The 26,710-nt window shown below is 42.3% G+C and overlaps 2 protein-coding genes across 6 annotated transcripts in view; one reads left to right on the plus strand and one right to left on the minus strand.

Annotated features, from left to right (window-relative positions):
- Positions 1-8,153: 8,153 nt before the first annotated feature.
- On the plus strand, positions 8,154-22,269 carry ncln (nicalin). 5 transcript variants are annotated; one of them, XM_085265206.1, is made up of 15 exons: positions 8,154-8,454; positions 9,058-9,248; positions 10,584-10,725; positions 10,805-10,899; positions 14,485-14,565; positions 14,739-14,842; positions 17,502-17,590; positions 17,762-17,901; positions 18,002-18,228; positions 18,797-18,884; positions 18,973-19,011; positions 19,218-19,381; positions 19,501-19,554; positions 19,742-19,820; positions 20,918-22,269. In XM_085265206.1, the coding sequence occupies exons 1-15, from the start codon at positions 8,280-8,282 to the stop codon at positions 20,978-20,980; spliced, it is 1,731 nt and encodes a 576-aa protein (XP_085121332.1). In that variant the 5' UTR covers positions 8,154-8,279; the 3' UTR covers positions 20,981-22,269. The 5 variants fall into 5 exon arrangements, with proteins under 5 accessions (XP_085121332.1, XP_085121331.1, XP_085121334.1 ...); XM_085265205.1 differs by having other exon boundaries at positions 8,155-8,454; positions 10,581-10,725; positions 19,221-19,381; XM_085265208.1 differs by having other exon boundaries at positions 8,155-8,454; positions 10,581-10,725; positions 18,002-18,180; positions 19,221-19,381.
- Positions 22,270-22,275: 6 nt separating this feature from the next.
- Positions 22,276-26,710, minus strand: part of cers1 (ceramide synthase 1) — a 39,921-nt gene continuing 35,486 nt past the window's right edge. The window contains exon 7 of the mRNA XM_085265210.1: positions 22,276-25,625. Coding sequence (XP_085121336.1) covers positions 25,583-25,625 — 43 coding nt within the window. The 3' untranslated portion in view covers positions 22,276-25,582. The remainder of the gene's footprint in view (positions 25,626-26,710) is intronic.

A 26,710-nucleotide genomic window follows, 5' to 3' on the forward strand; every position in this document is an offset into this window, starting at 1 on the left:
TTGAAAATAAGTAATCAGTAAAGTAACGGGATTACTTTTTGGGGGAAGTAATCTGTAATTAGTTACTAATTAGTTTTTTCAAGTAACTTGACCAACACTGGTGATAAACGTGAAGCAGCTCGGAAAGACTTTAGCTTTACAGATTTGGTTCACTGTCGCTACCGATAGAAGCTAATTTTAAACAGCAGGCAGTTTTCTAAGCAGATCGAAGCTCTAAAAAACCAAATCCCAACTTATAAAACACATTTTTAAAGAAGTGCTGCGCTTTAAACGAACAGTTACACAGTAAAATAAGAGACGTCATACATACACAAACTCATATCGACAAACACAACAGCAGTCTAAATTACCTACGATCTCCCGCTTTGTTAAAAGTCAGAGAATAAAAACGAGTTTTAAGGCGTACTTCAAAAATGTGCTCAGTGCGGAGCAGCCTAACATGCAAAGGTACTTCCATACGTTGTGAAATGAGTTACGTCGTGTGTAATGAGGGAACTTCTAGTAAGAAGGTGAGCAGCAGCATTTTGGACCAGCTGAAGGTGTTCAAAGGAAGGCCTGATTTATACGATCATAAAGGGCATTACAGTAAAAACACGTACGACTCTCGCATGTTTAAGACTCGTTTGACCAAACACTAAACAACAGGTGAATATTCATTTTTTAAGCTGCTAGCTTCCAAGCAGAGAGTCTGTGTAATCTCTCTTTGTGCTAATTTTGGCAGTTTTTAAGTTTTCTTCATGCATCCTGATTGCTACACGCAGCACCTTTAGTTAAACCAAAGAAAGTCATCTCAGTACAGCTCGGCTGATGCAACATATTTCCTGCTGTGAGAGCGATGTTCTGAACTGTTACTGTGCAGAGTTCACGCGAGCTAGATATTGTTTCTGCTGATTATTATTTTAAAAATGTATTATTTATTTCTAGCAAATTGTTGAACGAGACTAAAACAGAGCAGCCAGATAGATGCTTTCCCGTCCTGATGTCGGACAGAGCGAGTCGACAGTTTTCACTCTTGCATGAACCACTGATCACTGAAACACCTTTTAATAACCACGACTTCATTAATAATTAATTATTTTGAATTTAATCAGTGAAATTAAGGAATTTACTTTAATATTGTGGCCTTTATTAAAGCCCTTTATTGAGTCCACATACCATGACTGTATTTTTGACTGATGTATCATTGAGTCGCTTCAACTTTTAAAGTTGATTTTATGCAAGATTTGACAAAAAGTGATCAAGTCAGTAAAGATGGGCCACAAAAAACAAAGTACATCAACATGGAAGCAACTCTGAGTGTCTTTGACGCTCGATCCTCCAGGTTTCTGAGATCAGGCTTCTCGGTCACACATCACAGATCAGTGTTGGCAGACAACACATCGGCTTGGTCCAGCTATTGATCTGTGGTTCAACACAAACTATTCTTAAAAGAAACAAAACTACGACTACCTTTACATGGAAAGCTGCAAAAACATTTCCCACTTGACCTGAGTATGAGTGAGACACACATCCCCAACTGACGTCTTTATTTTTAGCTTGTTAGTGAAAAACTGATTCAAGTCAAATGAATGAACGACTCATATTGTGTAAGCTTTAAATACAAAAAGAATAACAAAAGAAAAAAATTACATGACCCACGAAAATTACAAAATACATCCTCCCCTCAAAATTTTGTGTGACCACTGCAAAGTGGACAGATGGTCGTGGGAGATAATTCCACAGTGGCCTCTAATGTGGCAGAAACAAACCCCACTCTACACTATACATTTCCATCGTTACACACAAGGGTGATTGCCACATGCAGCATATGCAAAAAGACACACCCATGTCTCCATTCATGAATTTCTCTTTGTTCCGCCTCCCAAAATGTAAAGTTTACACTGTACAGATAGTAGTTCACATTACACGCGCCTCTTGCTCAAGCCCAGAGTTCCCAGTTTGCCACACACGCATGTTGCACCCACACGGTTGCATAGTGTTTGGGAGGCGCACAAATCTAAAAATAATATTCTAAGAATCTGGATTACAAAAGTGTGAATCAGCCACAAATCCCTCAGAGTAGTAAATCAGAGACAATATGTACCCCTTCGCCTTGTGCAATGATGCTGCAAGATCAGCTAATCTGAAACAGCAATGCCCGTGATCGTCTGAGACTCAGCACAGAGAAGGAAACAAAGGCTAAAAAAAGGCAGAAACTCTGAGAGAAGAAAGGAGAAAGCAAACACTCTGATCTGCTGAAAGACTTAAGAGGAAGTTAACTGCAGAAACGGAGACGATGGGAAGAAAGAGAGAGAGAGACGGGGAGATTGGTTGAAGCAACCAGCCAGCAAGAGTGAGCGTCTCTGAAAGTGGATATGAAGGCGGATGAGCCACGCCAACCTCCTCTGACTGCATTAACGAAACCTAATGGAACGGCTGGCTCCGAGAGGCCTCGTCATCCATTATCTGACTGTTGCCCTGCGCAACCGAAGAGGCTCAGGGTCTGGGTGGCTGCAACTCAGCTGTCATACACCATTTTCTCCTTTTTCCTGTCTTATTTCCACTGGTCCTAATGAAAATGACCAATAGTCAATTGCCTGTTACATAAAGAAAACAGGGTATTATTGCATCCACCAGGCCACAAATCACTGTAAATCAGCAGGAGGAGAAAAGAGAAGGATGGCCTGTTTTCTACATGTAGTAGAACCACGAGGTCTTTATAGTCAAATATATGATGTCACAGTAAACGCGGCACCTATGGCACGGCCCTGCCAGCACTGGTGGTTATTAAGTGTTTTATTTTAGATTCAGGTGCTCTGTGAATCCTGGTATTTGTTTAATCTTATTAATTTATGTTCGTAAGATTTCATTTTACTGATTTATTTATCTGTTTTCAACCGAGTTTGTGTGTTTGTTTGGTTTAAGCTTTTATTCAAGGTTCAAGGTTCTTTATTTGTCACATGCATAGTTATACAAGTATAACACACAGTGAAATGTAGCCTGACACGCTCCTCGACATGTGCAAAAATTGGGGGGGGGGGGGGGGGGTGTAGAGGAAGAACATTATATATATATATATATATAGTATATACACTGGGTGAATGTGCAGTAGTAGCAGCAAGCAGGTGAATTCTGTACATTAATATGAATAGACATCTGACTATTTTACAGGATAGACAATATAAACATATTTAAAATTAAAGGAATTGAAATGTACATTGTGCCTTGGTTTAGTGTCTGGAAGAGTCATTAAGACACAAATTTAATTTTTTATTCTCTGAACTATTTTAAATTTTTATATAATTGTTCTAATTCATAACTTACTTGTTTTGTGATACCATATTTATTTAAAGGAGCTACTCTGCCCTATTAAAATTATTTAGTTGTTGGTTGTATTTAAAAAGTTTTTACTTTCGTTTTTATTTGCTAAGGAAGTCCCTGCAATTAAAATCTTTTTTCCTGGTCAAGAAGACAAAGCGTTGCACATTATACAATCAATTATTACATAAACACCAAAAAGATTTTTAAAAAAACAGATAACAAAATACAAAATATAATATTACGAGACGTCTTTATCAGAGCTGTGAACTGAAGCATGTAGCTTCAGCTTGTTCTGAAGGTTATTCCAGGATCATTTGTTATAATTAATAATGAAATATTATTAAATAAATTGGAGATATTTAAAATAAGTGAAAGCATTCAGAAATTACTGAACAATCGGGCAACAATTTGTGAAGATGGGAGAAGAGAAATGTGAATATTTAGAGGTTGTGGGTGGCGTCCCACAGGGGTCCGTGTTGGGGCCAAAGGCATTTATTATGCACATAAATGATTTATGTTAAGTGTCTGATTTGCCAACAATACAAATATCTTGGATCTGAGTAGAATTTACAGCAACCTTTGAATTCGTTCACCTCAGAGATTAATAAAATATTTTATGGTTTGAAAAAAATAAGTCAGCGTTAAATCGGAATAAGACAAAAATGCTGCTATAGAAAAACATAGTGTCAACGTAGAACGTGAATTTATTTAGTCAGAAGTGGGACATGTTAACGAGCAAAGCACGTAATAAATGAGAAATCATTCACATTCTTCACTGGTGCTTCCGCTTTATAACTCCTTTATGACTGCAGTTTGAAATGTTGTAAAAGTGAGAAAAACAGCTGTGAACTGCTGATATTGTTGGATTTGTTGAACACACTAATTTTCTGTTCTTACAGTCAAAAACTGTAAAATTCAAAACCACACAAACAACAGAATAAAATAAAGTAAAAACGAAGCTTGGAAACAAACGTTAAACAGCTGAATAGAAATACAATGATATTATTGTTACCAGGTAAGGAGACGCACAGGTGTCCAATCAGGTTAGTTTGTGAACTGCATGTTGGATGTATGTGTGTGTATAGACTTGTGTATGCTTATGTATGCATACATGAGCTGCTTAGTTCATAATTCATGTGCTGCTCCTTTTCAACAATGTAAATTTTCTGCCTATTTTTTATTACATGTTCAAAATCAAGCGATCAATCGATCAGTCAAAGAGGAGCCGTCTAATGTGAGGCCAATCACAGCAGCAGTCTGTGAGCGTTTGCAGGGCTAAGAAGGGCGTCTCTTTATGCTTCCTGACAGCCAAGAAACCAGCCAAAGTACACAGTGATGACTGGACAACTAGTTTGACATGAAAAATAAAGACGTGTGATGCACAGTTAGACAATGTGTGTAAATGATTTCACCATAATCAAGAATATTTAGGATTAACGCCTGTACAAGTGTATTCCTGGGTGCTACATTAGAAGAAGTCCGTATTTCCATAATAAAACTCTAAGTGCTCAATATGCAGACTAACGAGAAGTCCCTCCTCAGTTAAGCCTCCTCTTGGTGTATAAAGAAGGTAATGTGATTAGACATTGAATATATATATTGAATAAAGTTGGGTTGTAGACAGTGTGACTGCACATATCAGTAAGACTAATATAGGAAGATGGACTTTAGCTACTCTTAAAGCTCCATGAGGCTCACAATGGGCTGTCATATCATGGACCTCTGCACTTATTCTCACATTTATCCATCGGATGGGATCTTGTTGTTTTCCAGGCTTCTGCTCATTAACAAGGGGATTACAGCCGGTGGTGTTTTAAGGGTTGAATGTACCCAGACGAGCTGCTCCGAGGGTTTAGTCAGACAGACCACCATTGTGCCGTAATAGTGGTGTCTGTGTGGGGAACTCTGGCCCGAGAGCGCTCCCCCTTACAGTGTATCTTTGGCATTCTGCAGTGCTGACCTTGTCGTTGAAGCACTTCAGTGTGACCATGTGGTGAGAAAATGACAGCATCCTCTGAGAATGGGACGGGGGGGCTGCTACGTACACAGGCATGCTACACAGAAGTTGCTTACTTACAGCTCGGTAGATAATCTTTCGTTAATCCACCGTACTTACCCCGACACACACACTGACTGCATCTTTTGTGTGGTTTCACAGAGAAAGTGTTTCTCTGTGGCTCGGGGTCGGGAGCAGGGGCCAGACTGATTCAGGACATTCCCAGGAGCACTGGAAGGAAATGAGGACACTGAGCAGTTCATGCAGGGTGTGTTGGGCTGTTGTTGTATCGCTCAGGCTTCAGTAGAGGAAAATGATTATTATTATTTTTTAAGTTTTTGCCAAGGCGACATCAAGAGAAAAACGTGACCGCACACATTTCTGTGCGCCAGTGTGTTGGGTGACCGCGCGATAACAGAATGTTATGAATTTTGAGCGATTGGACTCATGTGATGCAGCTGCTGCCATGCCGCTCACGCTCCAGCCACACAAGAACATCACTTTCCTCCACGAACAATTCTCCTTTTCTACTTTTGTCTACAGCGGTTTGTTTTCCTTCAAGCAGGCGGCGGGCCGTGTTAGCGGATCTCCAGATGATCATTTCTCAATAATGCGAAATCATTACAATGAGAGTTTCAACATCCACACTAAATTGGTTTTGTGCTTTGTTTGCTGCCTGCCCTCTCACCAGCCTGGGCATGGATTACTCATACAACAGGAAATAATGACGCCAAGGTCCATTAAGTGGGATGGCAGGACATCATATCAGCATTAATCTCCCACTTAGCAGAGAAGCCCCGGGAGAAAAGGAGAGAGCGATGGAGGGGAGATGAGAGAGGGAGAATATAGCCTTTCCCTATTGTACTGGGGCCTTTAATTTTTATTGTTTTTGTTTTTTTAATTATATAAAACTTCATTAGAAATATCTTTTTGATTTGTCAAATCTGCACCCAAACACGAACACCAATGATTTAATACTCAACATGAAGAGACTTTTGAATCGAACTTTAGTCAAAATAGACAATTCGATTTGACTGGATGCCTTTATTTGATATAAATATTATAAAATGTTCGTTACTGCTGTGCATAATCGAATCATAGAATCTGTTTGCAAAGAGAAACAATACACGATCAGGCGTCACTCTGAGGGAAATCAGGGGGAGGGTAATTATTAGCAGTCTGTAAGATCCTGTGAACAGCAGGTTGTTAATGAATTAAATAAATGTATTATACCTTCCTGTGAAGTAACAAAAAAAAAGCTTGCTAAAATATTTATTTCGTTTACATGTTTTTCTTTTTTTTTGGGGGGGGGGGGGGGGGGGGGGGTCCTCAGAGGAAGTCTTCTGGTTTTCCATAAAACTGGACAAAAACTCCAATAATGTAGGCCTCACTATAACTATACACATCTGAGCTTGTTTGTAGGCATGAACACCTCAGAAGAAATAGTTGAAATACTCAAATTAGTCATAAATGGTAAATGGCCTGTATTTATATAGCGCTTTACTTAGTCCCAAAGCGCTTCACACTACATTCAGTGGTCCACCCATCCACACACACATATTCACACACTGGTGATGGCAGCTACATTGTAGCCACAGCTGCCCTGGGGCGCACTGACAGTCATACAAGTCATACAAAATCTATAAAATGAATTTCCAGTCAAATTTGACTTACAGTTCAGTGCAAAATTCTTGAGCTACCCCATATTTCTTAATACTTTGGTAGAAAAATGGGAAAAAGCTGCAGAAATGTATTGCTTGCGTATACTAAAATACAGTATATAAGGCTTCTTGAAGGTAATTCAAAGCGCTTCTTTGGATGTTGGCTGCCTTTAGTTCTGTTCTCTGTCAAGATGATCCCAGACTTTGGGTTCATTACTCCGTAAGTTCTGTGACCACGGACATGGACATCAGTGGCTCAGGAAGTAGCACTGGTCCTCTAAAAGGTCAGTGATTTGATTCTCCAGTCTGCATATCAAAGGATGGGAAATCATTTTAATATATCAAACATAAATAAATTATAACCCTGTGTTGCTTCCATCTGAGTATGTGTGCGAATGTTAGCCTTTGTATGAATGTGTGTGAATGGGTGAATGAGGCTTGTAGTAAAAAATGCTTCGAGTGCTCAGTTCACAGGTCCATTTACCATTTCTGACGGGGCTTCAGTGAAGAGTATCAAATGAATGAGCAGATGCATCATTCAGGTCCTGTATCAGGTCTTGGTTGGATTTCTTTTTTCCATTTCAAAGACATGACTTTCATTTCTTCTGCAAATAGTTTTTAGGCCCACTCCTTCTTTTCTTCTCCATTTGTACAGTTTTCATGGCTGTTTTTTTAAGGAAACACTGCACACAATGCTGAGGTATGCCAAGTTGTCAGCTAAAAGGTCTTTGGGAATGACTTTGTTGATACAAAAATACAATTTTATGTCAGTCAAACTGTCTTTGGCCTTTTTTTGTGGATTCAACGAAAGAAATGGAAACAAATGATTTGAAGTGCTTAAAGATACAATTTAAAGTCGGCTCTTTGCTAAGTTTTGTGTTATGTGTAGACACAACACTGATTCTCGAGTTAGTGCTTTTGCATGCTTCAGCATGATCACGCAGGGATTCTTCTGGTTTCCATGGTGCATAGCGCCATCTGGTGGTAGTAAATAATTTACAGTTCTTCCGTTATGGTTGTCCTACACGATCCCTGAAAGACCCATAATTTAACTCAGTCTAAAATAAGAAATTATCGATTGACTATTGTAAATAAAAAATAACATGTCTCTTATTGTTTACTGGGCACTTTAGCAAATCGGTTTAATGAAAAAACAAAAAACAGCGGCGTCAGACTCGTCGGTTTCCCGTCCAGAGGTCGTCCAACTGCCCGCCTGATCAGAAGTGGCTTCGGTTGCGGTTGGCTGGCTGTCAGTCTGTGGGAGCGGTGACAGCTCAACGGGTCGTTTTATCTTTAGCTTTGTGCCCAATACAGTCGCCACAATGTTTGAGGAAGCCAGCGAGGTGTTCGATAACATGTTTAAATCTTCGTTTCCCCTCACCTTCATCGTCTTCATCCCGGCGGTGCTGATCCTGGTGTCTCCGCTCCCGGCCGAGGCGTCGCACGAGTTCACGGTGTACCGCATGCAGCAGTACGACCTACAGGGACAGCCGTACGGTAAGGTGGCTGCTTCTTTAGCCTGCTTGTCACAAAAAAGCAGACGTCCCTGCGTGAAGTTGGTGAGACTGGGCTCAGTGTCCGACACCAGTTAGCCTTGCTGTCATACACAGTAAGCGCCCAATTTCCTGAAGCGGAGTTTCAATGACAACAGGCTGCTAATGTAGCTTAGCATAAGCTAGCTCATTTCCCCATGGCCCAAGCAGGAGCCAGGCTCCTTTAAATAATGCAACCAGAGCTCAGAGCTGAAGACGTATCCTCATTTAGTACGTTTAATGATTTTAACTTAAATGTGAGAGGCGCAAAACCCTGGCAGGCCGTTGCTCCTCAAATTGATAACTAGCTGGATGAGTGAATGACCTGTAGGGCTGTATAACATGTACACTGAAGAGTGACTGAGGAGATGAAGGGTGTCTTAAAGGGATTCCTCTGTCTAGTATCTGTGGCAGAAATAAGTAAATAGCAGCTGTCAGCCTTGACAAATAGTTCACCACTCCAAGGTCTGTGCCAAGCAGCTTTTTTCACCCTCAGCATCCCTGTGTTGAAAGATTAGTTTCAGGTCTCACTCAGTGCTGCTCCAAACCTTGTGTCTTGTGTCCTCAGGTACCAGGAATGCCATCCTGAACACGGAGGCCCGTACTGTGGAGGCAGAGGTGCTAAGTCGTCGCTGTGTAATCATGCGGCTGGCGGACTTCTCCTATGACAAGTACCAGAAAGCCCTGCGCCAGTCAGCGGGGGCTGTGGTCATCATCCTGCCAAGGAACATGTCTGCTATGCCGCAAGACATAGTGCAGGTAGCGTGCCAGTCTGTAACACCACAATCCACTATCGCATGCTTCTTCATTTTCAGTTCAGTGCTGTGTTGGTTTCCACGGTGGGTTTAGTATATAGTGAAGTCAGAGTTTATTTCTATAGCACATTTTAAACAAGTTGACCCAATTGCTCCACAGGTTATGCAAAATATACACTCTGCATGAGGTTCAGCGCACGTTCCTTTGACTGTTTCCAGGTTGATTGTTCTTTCATATTAAAGGTACTGTGTTAGGTTTGAATCCAGTCAAGGCCACACGATCAGACTTCAAAGGCTGAAGTTTTGGGATTGCGTTTGCACCGTAGCACCTTTTGGCCCATCATTCTTTTTAATTTAGTGAAGCTGTGGTTTTGCTGGCCAGAGTGCTTTTGTTTCAATCAGGGCAGGTCGCAGTCACATTTATGACAAGCCCGTCTGATTTGTATATTATTGGCTTATTTTAGTAACTCTGGTGTTTGTTTTTACATAATCGTCGGCCATTTTTTAAATGAAAATTCACTAAAGCAAAGAGAAATATATAAGCCTACCCTGTCCTAATAAAAGCTCTGCTACCATTGAGTGAGTCATCACTGATTTCGTTAGTGTGCGCTATAATTTATTGCATTACAACAGCAGGTAAGCTACTTTGTGCTCACAGCTTTAGTTTATATTTATAATTTGCAGAAGATATGACCAAGTAAGGCATCAGGTCTTGAGAGAAAAATGTGCTCTTGATGGTTGTATTAAGACATTTCAGAACGTGTGGCTTACACGTTTACATCGCAGGAAGGCACAAATGCAGACACACCCAGTGTTGACATTTTTTTATGCATAGTATATTTTTTCCCTTTCTGCTGCTAATAGTCTGCACAGAGATAAAACTAAAGCATAATTTTACAGCAGTAAGTGCCATGCTCGAGGGCACCTCAGTTGTGATAGGAACAGGAAGGCAGTTGTTTTTTTGACAGCACCACCCCTTTGAGCTGTTTTTGACGGGTTTCTTTGCACCATATAAGCCTGAGCGTGTGCTGTGTTCCTGTGTTCATGCTCTACATCTTGTGACTAATTAAACCTCCCACTTCACGCGTGGGAATCTTCTGGAAAAGGAGGGACGTATAGTAGTAGTAGGCATTTGATGTGTTATGTTAAACTAATTAACATGTCTGGTGAATTGTTATCTGCACAGATTTTTGTTACACAGCTCTGTAAATGTGTAAAGCAGTTTGCTGCTTCCGCCCATCATTTGTTCTTCTCGGCGCTGGCAGAGATGAAGCGGTTGAGTCACATTTCCTTCCCTTTTATTAACTCTGCTGTCCTCGACCGTGTCTCCCGGTAGCAGTTCATGGAGTTGGAGCCTGAGATGTTGGCTACTGAGACCATCGTCCCCGTCTACTTCGCCATGGAGGATGATGAGCTGCTGTCTATCTACACACAGACCCTGACCTCCTCATCCTCACAGGGCTCCTTATCAGCGGCCGAAGGTAGAGAACCTGCTGATGATGTGTATGATTTTAAACGTCACGTTTTAGATTTTTATAATGTTTTTTGTGCTTTCTCTAGTCCTGCTGCATACGGCCACAGCCAACGGCTTTCAGATGGTGACCAGTGGAGCTCAGAGCAAAGCCGTCAGTGACTGGGCCATCACCAGTTTAGAGGTGAGCCACATTACAAACTGATTGGATGTTCATTTATCTTTTCTGATTTCATCCTTGTGTTGTTCCTTGCCAGACTTTGGCGGTGGATAATGCTCCTGCTTTACAGCCATATGTTAACCATACTTACCTCTGTAACAACTGATCCATGAGATAATTGCCAGAGTGTTTACTGCGCCTTATGACAAATAAAAAAAGGAGAAATTAGATATCAGTTATATGCATTTTAATTTGCTTTATGTTTTAGTTTGTTGCTCACAGTTAGTTTATATAAAAATATATATTTGGGGAGGTTGGGGTTTAAAAAAGTCACGTTGATGTAGAAGTCTAAAAAGCTCATGTAGCAGATATGACACCATTACTAGAGGTGGGAACATCCCATAATACACTATTATTTTTTATATTTTGTTATGCTGAATATTGCAATAACATATATGTGAGTTATCAGCTTTTTTCAACTGCAAACGATGTGCTTAAAGGTAAACTTTATCAATAACTTTTATCTTACTGGATAAAACAAATAACTCAAAAATTATTTATGCAAAATGAGATCATCGAGCACACAAACGCTGTCATTAAATCCAACCATAACTGAAATCAGTTTGCGATCGAATACGGTCATTCGATTTGTTTCTGATCATCACAAAGACACAAATGCAGAAAGTTTCCAGATTCATGTTTAACTGTTACATTTGCACCCAGCAACGTTCCTCTGTGGTGCATGAGGTGGGTCCTCTTGTTCTTGTGTTTTAATTCATAAAATATTTAATGTCCCCCGTGTAAATACAATATTACCACACAAAATACTGCAATACTATGCTGTATCGTGTTTTCCCCCCCACCTCTAATATTTAGATTGCAGGGACCTCCAGTGTAAGATTACAGTTTCCATGTTTGCTACGTGTGTGTTACTTCCAGTAACACTTCCACCACATGGTCAGTTGTCATTGTTGTCATTGCTGTTGTATCTTAGTCACTATTGTAAACTCTGTGTAGGATACCTGCATGTTCATGTCAGGTAGATGTAAAGTATTAGGTGGCTCCACAGTGTCGCCGTTTACACGCTTGTTTGACAAATGTCGCTCCCGGGAGAAGAGACGGATCCCTTTGGCAGTCCTTTGTGAATAAGGAAAAGTAGCTTCATGTATGTTAGAATATTACAGCCTTTTTGGAAGATAATTTTTTTTGTCTACAGCCAAAGCAGTACGGTGGTTACGACTATGTTTTACATAATGAAGGGTCACAGTTTTGTTTGGATCGTTTCTCTGAGAGCTTTTGAAGGCGTTTTCGTCCTACGGTGAACACGAGGAAAATCAACTGAGTGAAATGAAACGCGGTTTAATTTACTCATTGGGAACATGGTGCTTGATTCTACTCATTGGTCTCTTAAATGTTGCCAAGGCGAGTTGTGTTAATTAGTATTTTTGTTTTCATAAAAAACACTAATACATAACAAAAACCTATTCAGAGGATTTTCTCTCTGCTTTGAGGTGGAACCTGCTGCTGCCTGAAGCTCTGACTGTTGGTTTAGTGTTTTGTGTGCGACTTCTGAATATGTGGGTGGGCTTAAACTCCTGAACGAGAAACAGTCGAGCAGGTCAAAAGCTGTGGATTTACTCAGCAGGGATTACTCTGACTCAGTGTTTCTGGATGGGAAATAATTCAAAGAGTTCTTACAATAAACTGCAGTTTTAAACTGCTTGGCGCTGTTTGACTTTAGGTACTTGTGTGTAGAGCGATATGACCAAAACCTCATCTCCCGATATCAGACATCTATCGTCCGATAACGATGTAAATCACAAAAATGTAACATTTTCTGTAAACTCGTGAATCTCGGGCAGCTCGACTTGCGTGAAGTGTTTCCAGCTGTGCGTCGTGTAGCTGGAGTCGAGTGTTTTAACCGATGCTGAAACGATACATTTTTAGACATAAGTTGTAACGGCGCCGTTTTCTTTGTGAGTATTTATTACACGGCGTGCTGCGGGGAGAAGCCTGTTCTAACGTTTGAGTCTAAGATCTATTTTTTAGCACCTGGCGGCTCTTTTTTACTTCTCATCTGTAAATAATCTGCATCTTTCACGTGATTCAGTTTATTTTGAAAAGTCTCAACAGGATCTTGAGCTTTATTGTGAAAGGTTTATGTGGAACATAAACAAGCGGACACGTGATTGCGTTACCGTCGTTGTTGCTAATGACAACGCATAAAAACAGGCGCTTGTCTGTCCGTGGTGTGGTTATATTAAATATAAGAGAAAGAGAGAACTTTAAGAAATTAATATAAACACTACAGTGACATCAGAACCATTAACAAATATTGCTGTAAACAGTTTATTTTGTGACACCACGAAACAAACGACAGCGTAAAATGAAACGATAGATGTTTTTATATCGTCATCAGATATATATGGTTATATCGAACAGCCCTACTCATGTGTAAATAGGTGATGATGAAGAAGAATAACTGTAACACTGCTAAAAACTGCTAAAACACATGATCATATCTTTTGCTCTCAGCACATTAATTTGCCAAAATAGACTGAACGCAATGAACAAAGTCATTGATTTTGACTGTTAGCATAAATAAATATTCTAATAAAAACACTTTGATTAAAGGCTGCATGTGTTTTAGTCATTACATTTTTTTCAGGTTTCTTCCTGTTTTTCCTGCCCGCTGTTGCCAGGTGTTGGCGCATAAGTGGTCATGTGATTGCTGGACTGTTGTTGAGAATCAACACTCTAAATTAATAAAATATTCATAAAATAATAAAATAAATACGTATAAATAAAATTGAATTGTTTTCTTTTAAACATGTAAATATAAATAAAAGAATACAGAACAAAAAACATAAATGAATGAATAACAATTCATGTTATTTAAAAGTTACACGCTCAAAATGAATCTGAAGGCTTTGTCATCTGTCCTGCACAGTTCACAAGAATCTCTCCTCCTCCGAGAGTGGTCGTCAGATTTTAATGAAACAACAAGATTAGTTTGTCCTTGACTCTTAGTCTGTAAAGTCGGGACACTGATGGGAGCAAGACTTTACATTAGAGTAACCTTTGAACTGTATCAGACGAGCGCATTGATGTTGTGATGTCCAAATGGACAGAAGCTGTGTTTGCCTGAGAGTTTCATGGACTATCTCAGTACCACAAACTCACCCCTTTGTTAAAAGAAAGAAAAATATTAGTTGTTTATGATCTTGAACAGAATGACTGCAGTTAGTGTGTACTCATATTTAATGAAACCTCTGTAGGGGATGCTTATCTCTGAACTCGCTTTACTCTAATTGGAGATAATTTATGTGAATTTCAGGAGCACATGTCACTCCATCCTCTGCTCTCTTTTAATAAATGTAGGCGCGGCCCTGCTGGTGAAAGGTGAAGATTAGAGCTGATGCAGCCTTTAAGTACATTATATTGACTAAAAACAGTCATTTTGAGCTTTGTGTTAAAAAAGCGCTTCAGTCTGACTGCAGAGGATCAGCAGATTAGCAGAAGAGTGGAATTAACTGAACACAGTGAGATTGTTTTCTGTTCCTCTTTTATTCTCAGCGTGATATAACGGCTGAATCTGTTTGCTCACAGGGCCGTCTGGCTGGAGTTGGAGGAGAGGACCTCCCCACCATCGTGGTGGTGGCTCATTACGACTCCTTTGGTGTTGCTCCGGTATGCTTCTTTTTTCCTAACTCGGTCATCACTGACAACTTGGACACAGTCAGGGGGTTTGTCAGGAAATATCTCCAGGATTTGCTGAAGTAGGAGAGGTTATATTTGTGGAGAGCTGGTCAAAAAAGAGAAAATAGGGCAGCAAAGTAATCAGCCTGTGCTCTGTTGTGTAGTGGCTGTCATATGGAGCAGACTCAAACGGCAGTGGAGTGTCCATGTTACTGGAACTGGCCCGACTCTTCTCCAAACTCTACACCTACAAGAGGACGCACGCTGCGTGAGTAACAACGATCACGTTACGATTCTTTCTGATCATTTGTGCCTCAGGTAGCACCGTGGTGCGATGTCTTTAAGCTAGACGTCGCGCTGAAGGTCTGTTCTGCCCCTGCGTTCACAAACGCATGAACTCGAGTGACATTCGTAATCCATACGGTTTAATATGATGTCAGCTATAACAGCTTCCGCTCTTCTGGCAAAGCTTTCCACGGGGTTTAAGAGTTTTGTCAAGAATCCCCCAAACTGTTCTTTCAGAAGCATTTTTGTGAGGTCAGACACTGATGTTGGCTCCGCTCTAATTCATCCCAAAGGTGTTCTGTCGGGTTGAGGTCAGGACTCCACGCTCGCTCATCCGTGTCTTTGTGCACTGGTGTGCAGTCATGTTGGAACAGGAAGGGGTCGTCCCCGAACTGTTTCCACAAAGTTGGGAGCATGAAATGGTCCAAAGTATGCTGAAGCATTAAGAATTCCTTTCACAGGAACTTCTCACATCTTACATAAAGGGCGAGCCCTTTTCCCTTTTCCCACTCCAGAGAACAAGTGTCCGCTGCTCCAGAGTCCAGCGGTGCTTTGCTTCACGCCAACACTTTGCATTGTGCTTGGTGATGAAAAGTAAGATGATTGAGCTGCGTCACTTCTGTCTGCCGTTTATTTACTTTGTGGCAAAATGTCGAGGAAAAGTGCCGAGTTTTATCTGAAGCTTGTACCACTGATATTAATCTTTAATAACTGTCAAAATTGAGAGGAAACCAAAACCACTGCTGTACAATGCTCTCTGCCGGCTTAGTTGAATTGGTCACATGACTGCATCAAATGACTAAAATGCTTTTGAAAGCCTCCGTTTACGCTGTCCACACCGCGACGCGAAACCGGCGCTTTCCAATTTATCCACTTTGAAGAGCGTTTTCAAAAAACGCCGTCTCAGTGTGGCTGGAAGGCCAAAACGGAGAGAAGAAGACGGGTTTTCAAACAAAAACATATCAGTGTGGACGTCTGCGCTCTATGATTGTCGTTCCAAATCACTTCTGCTTCACTTCAGCTGTCTCGGTGCAACGCTGGAGTTCACTGAGATCCTTTCACACGTTTGTAGGAGCGGTCTGCATGACTTTATACACCTGTGGCCATGAAAGTGATGTGAACGCCTGAGTCCAGTGACTTGGATGGGTCAGTGAATACATCTGCAGCAAAGTGTATATGAGAAAACAGACGTAGCATTGATCGCTGACCTCAGTAGTTCATGTGAACATAAGCCAGAGTCTGTTTGTTACGTCTGTTATGGTCAGGCTGCTTCTTGAGGACTGTATTGAATTATCTTTGCACTCGGCTGAGATAACGAGCACATCTGACCGTGTTAAACACTCAGAGTGGTCACTAATATCCTGATATGGTGTGTCTGAAAGTACTTAACAGCAGAGGAAGTGAAAGAAATCACTTGTTAAAGACTGTGAAAGTGGACTTTACCATAAGTGCAGCGTTGGCACTGCTGTAGGTCTTATATAAGATGGATGTAGTAAGTGATGGCATCCGTCAATGGTTTTTAATTGGAGCTGAACTGAAGCCTAGAGATTGGCTTCATCATCATTTTTTCCCTGCTGGAGCCAAGTGCGATCAAACATGGGAAGCTGTGTTATTACACAACAACCAAATCAAAACGATGTGACTGCAGGGCTGCGCTTAGCTCCAACTAAACTCCATCAGATGCTTATTTACAGTAAAAGAGATGTGCTGAGCGTCTCACTTCAGCTGATTGGGTAATGCCTCCTCAAAGTAATTTACACAAACACAGTATAGATTTGAATTTAAGGACCCTCTTGACATCACTGTAGTCAGTCCAAGCCACATATACTGTCAGTCTAATTTTATTCCTATTTATGGATATTATGGAAACGAGGGTGACACATGACTGGTAATCTGTGTTGTCTTGTTTTATTGAAAATCTGTGAATTTCTCTGTTATTTTGACCATTTGTTGAACGACCACAAGCACTCAGGAGATTTAGATTTGATCGATTGTTATTTCTATAGCCCCGAATCACAACAACAGCTGCCTCACGGCGCTTCATAACAATCAATTTACCCACTCTGAACAATCACTCGGCAACAATGGAAAAGAAACAGGAAGAAACCTTCGGCACAGGCTCAGGGAGGGACGTTCAGACATGCAGTGGAGGAGAGATTGATTTAGTTTGTTCGTTGTTATTTGTGCTTCTTCCACTTTAGCCTCAATTTCAAGTTGTGGCCGTTGCACTTTAGATAAAACTCGTTGGACATTTGCGTCATTTTAGAAAAACCTTGTTTTTTATTTTCCGTAGGCGCCATAATTACAGGCTGCATCATTTAAACACCACATTCTGTTGCTGACCATGTGTTTACAACCACAGTGATGGCTGCTTCCAGCCGGATAAGACGCCATGTCTCAAAGCTTAAAAGTGTGCTTAGAAGGCACCGCCCACACCATCACATCACCACCAATCACACAAAGGCAGGGCAGATCCATTCTTTCATGTCACATCAGCTTGAAGCATTTTGGACATTCCCCTCTGGGCTCCCATCTCTGATTGGATTGATTTGTTGCCATGTGATTGGCTGTTTAGATGTTTGCAGTGAGTGCATATACCAATATTGCAGAAACCTCTCATGTGTGAATCGTGCTGTGTTCAGGTACAACCTGCTGTTCTTTCTGTCCGGCGGAGGAAAGTTTAACTACCAGGGCACCAAACGCTGGCTGGAGGACAATTTAGACCACACAGGTATCGTTCAGCAGTCTCACACAAACCCTGCAGCATTCATGCGTCCATAATCCACATTTCAACAGCAAGTTAATAAAAACATATTTTATAATTATTGAATGTAGTTTGTAGTATTTTTAGTAGTAATGTGTTTAAAAGCTGGTTACATCTGTTGTCTCTTCTTCCCGTCAGACTCCAGTCTGCTGCAGGATAACGTAGCCTTTGTGTTGTGTCTGGATACTTTGGGGAACGGAGACTCTCTGCACCTCCATGTGTCCAAACCTCCCAAAGAGGGAACCCCTCAGTATTCCCTTCTGAAAGAGCTGGAGGCGGTAAGAAGTCACAGACTCGATGAGTCTTGGAGCAGCTTAGACGGATCACCTTTCTTCTTACACCCAAAGCAGAGGTTACATTCTTCTGTCTTCCTCCCAGGTGGTTGCGAGTCAGTATCCAGAGGTCAAGTTCTCCATGGTCCACAAGAAAATCAACCTGGCTGACGACATGCTGGCGTGGGAGCACGAACGTTTTGGGATCCGCCGCCTGCCCGCCTTCACTCTGTCCCACCTGCCCTCGCACCGGCTGGCTCAGCGCTCCAGCATCATGGACGTGCGGTCAGTGTCCCCCTCCTCTCGCCACGGAGCGGGAGAGCCCCCTGCTGGGTGGGTTCATTACTGCAGTTTCTTGAATCACCAAAAAATAGTGTTTCCATTCCAGCTGCCGGTCATGAGCTGTGGTCAGATTCTTGTTTTGTTGATGTTTTTGCTCAGGAAGGCTGTGACTGAAATGGTCGTTATGATGAGATGGTCATGTTCTTTAAACTGCCGTTAACATCGATGCACCGTCTACATAACCTGTATTTCTTTTTTGTTTTTACTCCATTTGCTTTATTTGATGATATTTTCCACCAAGATTCAGGAAAATCTTAGCAAAGGCATCATCTAGATGGTCTTTTTTACTCTGCAGACAGGCAGGACTTTTCCATGCTGTCAATAATGTTTATGATGTTTAATCTAAACGAGGTTGTAAGGAGTCAGGAGAGTCGTTTCCTCTCCTGTAGCTGTCGATTTGTCTTTTCTCTGTGAGCGAGCATCTTCTCAGACTTCCTACGTCTCAGCCTGTCTGTGTGTGAAAACAGACGCTCTGTGATCAGCTCCCTGGTTTCTGCTCTTCGCCTCGGACGACTTCCTGTCGTCTAACTGTCTGCAAACTCGTATTTGTGTCTTACAGGCCTCACGTAGATGTGAAGAAGCTCAGCAGGAACACCAAGCTGGTAGCAGAGGCTCTGGCGAGGGTCGTCTACAACCTCACAGAAAAGGTCTAAACAGCAATTTTTAAAAAGGTTTAAACCGATGAAGATTGTAGGCACTGTGATGCTAATGTGACCTGTTTCTTTAAACTTAAAGGCAGCACCTGGAGACCTGCAGATTTTCACTGAGCAGATGGTACGTCACCTGTCTGTCCTGTTACATCATCATCCGAGTCGCACACCTCCCTGGAACCTGATTCATTTTATTTTCCTAAAACGTACACAGTGCAGCAGATAACTTGATTTTTAGTTCTGAATCTGGATTCGTTACATCTTCAGTCTCTCAGCGATCACAGGTGTTGAGCTCACGTGTCTTTTGTAATATGGTCGGTCTCCTACCAGCAGGTGCAGGACGAGCAGCTGTCAGCCGTGGTGGACTGGCTCACGGCGCAGCCCAGAGCTGCTCAGCTGGTGGACAAAGACAGCACCGTGGTGTCCACCCTGGAGTATCACCTGGGACGCTACCTCAAGGATGTCAAAAGACACTACGTCAAAGCTGACAAGAGGTAAAAAAAAGGAAAAAATCCACACCCGCAGCGATGGGAGGGAGGTTTATTTGATGTATTTCGTAGGTTTTGATCTGTGTCCTCGTCAGTATGTCAGCTCTTCATTCTCTCCTCTTCAGGGATCCAGAGTTTGTGTTTTATGACCAGCTGAAGCAGACGATGAATGCTTACAGGTACGGCTTCAGGGAGCTGGTTTTCTCTGCACAGAGGGGCTTTAAGGCTCCTCGTACCTCTGCAGCTCACAGCTGTGATGTCATAATTATTTTGAAACTTTGTTGCATATGAGATCAAATTCATAAATAAAACATGATGTAGTAACGCTCTCTGCCCCATGTTAAACTTTTCTTTCTCCTCACTCAGAGTGAAGCCCGCTATCTTTGACCTGCTGCTGGCTGTCTGCATCGCAGCCTACCTGGGGATGGTGTATTTGGCTATCCAGGTAAGTGTCACTTTATTCATGATGGCATCGTTTCGACTCATTAGGGGACACTTAACTCTCACATCAGATCCAGGGAACCAAATACTCCAGTCGGGTAATTCACTGAGCACAAAATGATGTAACGAACATCAGCGGAGACGAAAATTAAATTAACCATAAGGGCTTGATTTGATTCACAGTCACAGTTTAGAATCACAGGCTGAATCAGGATGTTGCTGTTTGCACTCCTGACAGTCTGGAGATGAACGCGTTCAGATTTGGATCACTGCTGTGGTGCTGTTTGGTGGATTTGAACACAGTGTTGCATAATGTCCTAAAACGACTGCGTGGGCCCGTCAGTGTCTTTGTCATCCAGGACCTGCAGAGACGCTCTGGGCGCTGTACCCACGTGAGGCCCAACAGCTGCTCTTTCATCCTGGTACCCAGCGGGTTACAAATATGCTCCCCCAGTTATACTGGATTGTGTTGCAGGTGGAATAAAGTTCACCACAGCAGAGACTTTCACATCTCTCACATTTACTCTGTGTGAACGGCTGGTGAAGAAAACGGCGTCCTCCTGTGGCCCCGTCCAGCTCCTCTCATGTTCCCTGGTGTCTCCTCCACACTCTGAGGATCTCTGTTAATTTTCTGTCAAGGCCTCTTTTTGTATAGGACACACCATCTTATTCTTTCGCCTTTTTAAAAGCAAACACTAACAGTGTTAACAAAGAGATCAGGCCTAGATTAACAGATTTATTGCACTTCTCAACAATGCAGCGCCATCTGGTGGCAGACTGCTGCATAACCTTCAGAATACAACAACTTAGCGGCTTTAAGCATCAATTGAAATGGAAAACAATTAGTCAGGTACCGACTACAAGAGCAGCTAGATTAGCCCCAAGGCCAGCTTCAGAATACCCTAACCCAGCGGTCTCCAACCTTTTTTGCGCCACGTACCGGTCCGAAGCCCGGGGGTTGGGGACCGCTGCCCTAACCCACACCTCACCAGGTGTAGTTAGTCGGGCAGTACCTGAAGACGAGTCCACTGCGGAGCTGCAGAGGTCTGCAGAGTGTGTTGGGCTCATGAGACTAACCCTGTTTCTTTTGTCTCTTTGCAGAACTTTGGAGTCCTGTACAGTGTTGTCCGTAGAATCACTCAACCCAAGGCCAAGGCCCACTAAGGCGTGCAGCAGCGTTTACTGCCCCGGACCCTACTGTACCCTTTTTCCTCAAATTCAATAAACTCTAGCCAATAAGACACTGAGGCTGGACCGAGCTGCTGTTGTCACGATGGTTTCCAAACCAGCAGAATCACTTCCGTTTCCTTCGTCCGTAATGCACAAACAATGATGTCAGATCCTGTCTTGCTGCCAACTTTGACCCGTTTGGTCTCATGGACCAGAATAATCAGGAATCATTTCAGTCTCCACAGATGTCTCTGTCATTCATTCAGCGTGGTCACTCATGTTGTTTTTAACCTCTAATGACGGGGGTTAATGTCACAGGTCGTGATGAGATTGGTTGAGATGTCACGTGGCTGCACCGATCGCTCCCCGTCCCTCTTCTCGGCGTACTTCACGAGCCAAACGTCGTGACATCACGTGTTGTCTCAGGCAGCTAGAGGGAGAAGCTGACCGCACAGTTTATCCCAGAATTTCCTTTTGTCAGGAGGGCTGATCACCAGGGAGTCTCTCTAAATATAACGCTCGCACGATCAGCCGCTGACGGTTCGCTGTGTCTGAAATCGTCTAGTGTTGTGTCGAGAGCGACTGGAGCGTTTCCTTTGAGTGAAACCCTCAAACACGAGTACTGTTTACGGACATGACGTCGATCTGTCTAAATGAAATGTGAAGTAGTCTTTAGATCGTATCTCCATGCCTTTAATACAAACCCCGTCACATCATTAATGTAGTTGTGCAGTGATAGTTTTCACTTTGGCGTTTCTGTTTGCTTTTCGTGCCATTTGTTTGTTTCCTGTGACGTGTCGTCTTTGTCTGATTTGCCTTTTTTTAAATCTCCAAACTGATTTAGAGAAACGGTCACGCTGGTGGCACCAGCTGCTCGGAGAGCTTGTTTCAAAATGTCACATGGAGCCATGTTTTGTTTTTCTTCCTTATCTAATCAATAAAATGAGCCCCTCCCCTTTCACCCCTTTTCTAATCAGTAGATGGGACCTTTTGCTGACTTGCAAAAATATGATTTGACCAAATCAGATATTTTTAAATCCTTGCCCTCGTCTTTGCTTTGGGTGAAAAGTGTTAATTTGCTTTTTAAAAAAATGTATTTTCTGTTACCACATGACCTGTGACCCCTCCCAATCAGCAGACTCGTGGCGGGGGAATATGAGTTATAATTTATTAAATGGCTTTGTTTTTGTTTCGTGCACTGAATCTGCTTCATCTGCAACACTTGATCTTTGCAATGAAAGTGAAAACGGTTGTGATTAAAAATAAATGACACATGAAAAACACTCAAATCGTTCTTTACCCACATGTTTTATTTCATGAGAAAAAAGAAACGATAACATTGGCTGAATGGTATTAAAATCGTATTACAAAAAAGCAAGTATGAGGTTTGTTTTTATCAAGTAGTCGTGTTTCAGAAAGTGGCCAGATTCAGTTCAACCTCGGGGGTCATTTGTACATCTTCGTGCATCAAGGGTCCAAAACAAGTTAAAACACATTTGAAATTAAGAGATTTAATTATTCATCCTTCAGTTGCTAAATCCACCTTTTAATTTTGATCTACTGATGAACAATACAAATAATATTAAATTACAGTGCAATGCGTAAAAATACCTGCAGGGCTTTTTCTGGCCCTGTCGCTCTGTTAGCGCTCCTCTTTGCTCCCACAGACACTCGCCTCATCAGCTCGGGTGGAAATTTTGGCACAATCAAATCATGACAAAGCTTTGGGTCAAAAACTTTGAGGCAGTCTCTGAAAGTTTGTTTCTGCCACTGAATTTCTTATTTCATCTTTTTGCAATTGAAATTTTGATTAACTCTACTTGCCTTTGTTTTTCAGTGGTGGAAAAAAAGCTTCCATGTTGACCAGAAACAATCTGAACGCCATTTTTGTTGTTTGTTTATTGGGCGAGGACGAAGCTGAGGTGCCGAGATCAACGTGTAATAATCCGCTTACTGCAGCCTCTTAAATAAGGTGACTTCTCAAAGATGCCGTTACACCGATGAGTCTGTGGAAAGTTCCCTTTGTGTCGTCACTCCCTAAAACATTTTTAGTAACTGCGAACCAGCCAACATACCTGAACAACAAAAACACCTGATTGGACCTCATCAGTAAGGTCGCCCTGTCAGTTATGAAGCTTTGGCGACTGTATGCATACAGGGACCAAATACATCCTCATTTTACTTTCCATCACCTGCAACAGGAGGTCCTGTGAGTCCTTCATTCATTCATCATCACTCCCCTAAACATAAGGGAGTGGGGGTGATGAGGTGAGAGCGCACAGCGGGCTCTGCTGCTAACGTCTCGGTCCTGTTTGTGCACTTTAACATCGCGCCCCGATGTTCTTCGTGTGCGCTGATGGGGAGCGATGAGGTCAAGTTCACACGACCTCAGCTGTAAGCCAGTGTTGACAGGATGGTTTTAGTCAACTCTGAGCCGGGGGTGGGCGATGTGGGTGAAATCTGTCATAATGATCATTTTTAATATTCATAATTTGTACTTGCTGATTAAAAACACAATGAGGTTCTGAAGGACAGTAACCAGGGTGGAAGCAGTTAGCACATTGGCTAGTGTTACGCATAACCATACTGCCCACCCCACGAACAGTTACTTGTACAGACATCAGCGCAGTTGTACGAGACGTTTCTGAGAGCGCCACGTCAGGCTTTAGGGGGCGAGTCACACCCGATCCAGGACGTGGATTTTTGAGGGTTTACTGCAGACTTCATTCTGAGCTCATCGGCAAACTACGGATCGTCTCGCCTCACAGCAACATGTCGGATCAACCGTGTCACCTACAGTACAGATGTGTCACCACTACAGTAAAACGAGCGCAAGCCCGCATTCAGATTAAATGGAAGAGGTCGGAGACTAGATCCAGATGTTTGCCACGTAGATGGACAAGCCCCCCCCCGGTCCCTGAAAATATCCGACCTGGGCTGTCAGATCACGATCAGCGACTCACACGCAGCAGGAAAAACAACGACACATCTGACATACAAACTGCTCTCTCTCAGGAAAAATAACAGCAGCAAATTAAAATAAATCAATGCAGATAATCTGCACCAACAGATACTAAGGAAAAGGAAATAAGTTAGCTCTAACCCCCCCCCCAAACACGATGCGAGCAGCGTGGAAGACACACAAAGCAAAGCGGATCGTCTCGTAGGGACAGACGACATCTGCAGCCTGCTCCAGCAGCACAAGCATGCTGTTCATCCAAACAAGCGCTTGAATTTGATCGAGAAGGTGGAGAAACTGAAATATCCCTTATTTTCGACAGCGGCCGTTCCCACTAAAGTGCGAGCTGGAAACCAGCGAGGGAAAACCGAGGGAACAGTTCCCTTTCACTCGAGTTCAAGTTATTAATATGCTCAAATTAGAAATCATAGAAAAATCTTCCCTTGGGCTGGGGGAAACGTTTCTGGGATATTTGTGTTCGGTGGCCTCGCTGCGCCAAAAACATAGAGAAAACAAACAGATCGCTTTTAGGACGAGTTAGTAAAAACTTCATGATTACACAGCTGTAGGATGTTTCGTGATCATTTCATAGCAGTTCCAAAATCATTCCGATGTCATGCATTTCTGAATTCCATAATCTGCGCATACATAACGTTTTGTTTGTCATCGTTCAGTCTTTCCATGATTATTATTGGCTCCTTTTTTTAGCCGCCACCACCTGAAATCTTTTGATTCTGAAACCCAGTCAATCAAGTCCAGCTATTTGCTGTCATTAAACCAGCTTGTACGCCTTCATGTCAGCGACAGATGCTCTGCGACACACACACACACACACACACACACGAGAACAAATAATTTAAAAAACAAAGCAAATGAACTTTCCGTACAGGAATGACAGGTGGATATTCCTAATGCCTGCGATGGTCAGTACAAGAGAAACAAAAGATTAAAAAACATCCACTTTACACACACACACAGCCTGGTTTTTTGAAATCAAGATAATTGAAAGCAGGCAGCCAGAGCCGCCTGGTCCCAGCCACCGACTTGTGCGATGATATGAAAATCAATACATGTGGTGAAGCGGCCATAAGGCCAGGCAGCCTTTCTCACACCACTGCGCCATGTTTGTTTTTTACCCTTCCTCCTCATATCATAGGTCAGAGAGGACGGGCGGAGGTGTAAGACGGAGGAAGCGATTCATTAGGAATTACTAAATATCTAAATGTCTACAGAACCATTTACTGGCCAAAACCTTTCCTTGCCTGGGCGCTGCGGTGCTGTGCACGGTGCTGCGCAGGGTGCTGTAGGCCCCGCACAACTGTACGCGACAATCACAGTCCAGCTCTCATTCAAACTGCTCGTTTCTACTGAATCTGTCAAATGTAAAGTTAACAAGAGTAAGACAAAAAGTCGGCTGAAATAACATTCACAGTGCTCCAATTAAACCAATCTGGAAACAAAATGACAGCGATGATTTGAAATGTTCTAAAAACAAATACAGAGAGTAAAAAGTCATCAGACGCGATGTTTCCCTTTCAAGATGCTCTTCCTTTAAAACATGCTCCACGCTGAAGGAGGGCGTCTTTGTCTTGCATGTACCAGCAGCCTAGTGCCAGGTGGTGGCGACGGAGGGCCTGTTATAAATGCTTCTCCTTTGTGATCCCGTTCTGCACGTGTTTCCTGGAAAGAAAGCCAGATGGGAGAGAAAGGAGTGAGAATCCTGAGGTGATCAGCAGAAGTGAGACATCAGCAGACACGGGGCATATCAGAAGTGTTCAAGGCCAGGCAGATAAGGACCAAACAGCACGTCCGGGGCTTTCTTACACGAACTCATTTGCCTTTGGGACAGGAGCGCACATCTGATAACTCAGCCTACCTGAGTTAGTATTCAAAATGAGGCTAGTTTTAGACACAGCACAGCAGGGATGCACATGGCAGCCCCTCAGATAACGACATGAACCTATAACCTCAGCTAAAAGTACACTTTGCTTTTTGTCAGCACTTCTTAGTTTAAAGCTCACTGCTGCAAATACAGATTACACAGGATTCACAGAGAAACAGCTTGTGACTATCATATCATGTGGTGACTTTTGATGTAAGCTAACTGCTTCCACAGGTTATGAAAGTGCATTTCTTCTGCTTAACCAGCTGTTGGTGAGCTGTGGGACTGTGGAGCTCTGCAGGCAAATATGTATTACAGCATGTAGCAAACCAAGTTTACACAGCGGCACCCAGGTGAAAACAGAGGTTTTAAATTCTGTCACGGGCTGTGAAAGGGATTTTAAAATGTAATATTTCAGTTATAAACAAATGTAATTTGAGGTACCAGAACTTTTTCTGTAACTTTACACATTGGTCATGTAGAAAAACTGAGACTACTGTTGAAACTGAACTTCTTTTTCTTATCTTGAGAACATGTTTAGCTAAATGTCTTTACACTGACAGAAAGCGGAGTGTCACTGCTCCAGCATCCGGTGTCCCACAATGTCAAATTAATTTACTATCTCTGCATTAAAGCTTCCTCTTTGTCTAAGCAGCTGTACAATGTAGCCTACAAAGGCTTAAATATACAGCATCACATCTTACCTTAATGCTAGCAGTGCTACGTTAAACGCTAATTGTAGTGTCAGCTTGCTAACATGCTAAATTAGCTAAACATTAGCATGCTAAGATTAATGCAGTCATACATGCTGTTTGCAATGGATCATTAGCATCAAGCTAATAGACGCTATGCAGACCGACAGAACCACCTTTACCAGCATTAA

Source organism: Mchenga conophoros, linkage group LG23 (genome assembly GCF_057382185.1).
Source record: "Mchenga conophoros isolate Kocher_MC1m ecotype Shallow Benthic linkage group LG23, M_conophoros_male_GT1.1, whole genome shotgun sequence".
Lineage (NCBI taxonomy): Eukaryota > Metazoa > Chordata > Actinopteri > Cichliformes > Cichlidae > Mchenga > Mchenga conophoros.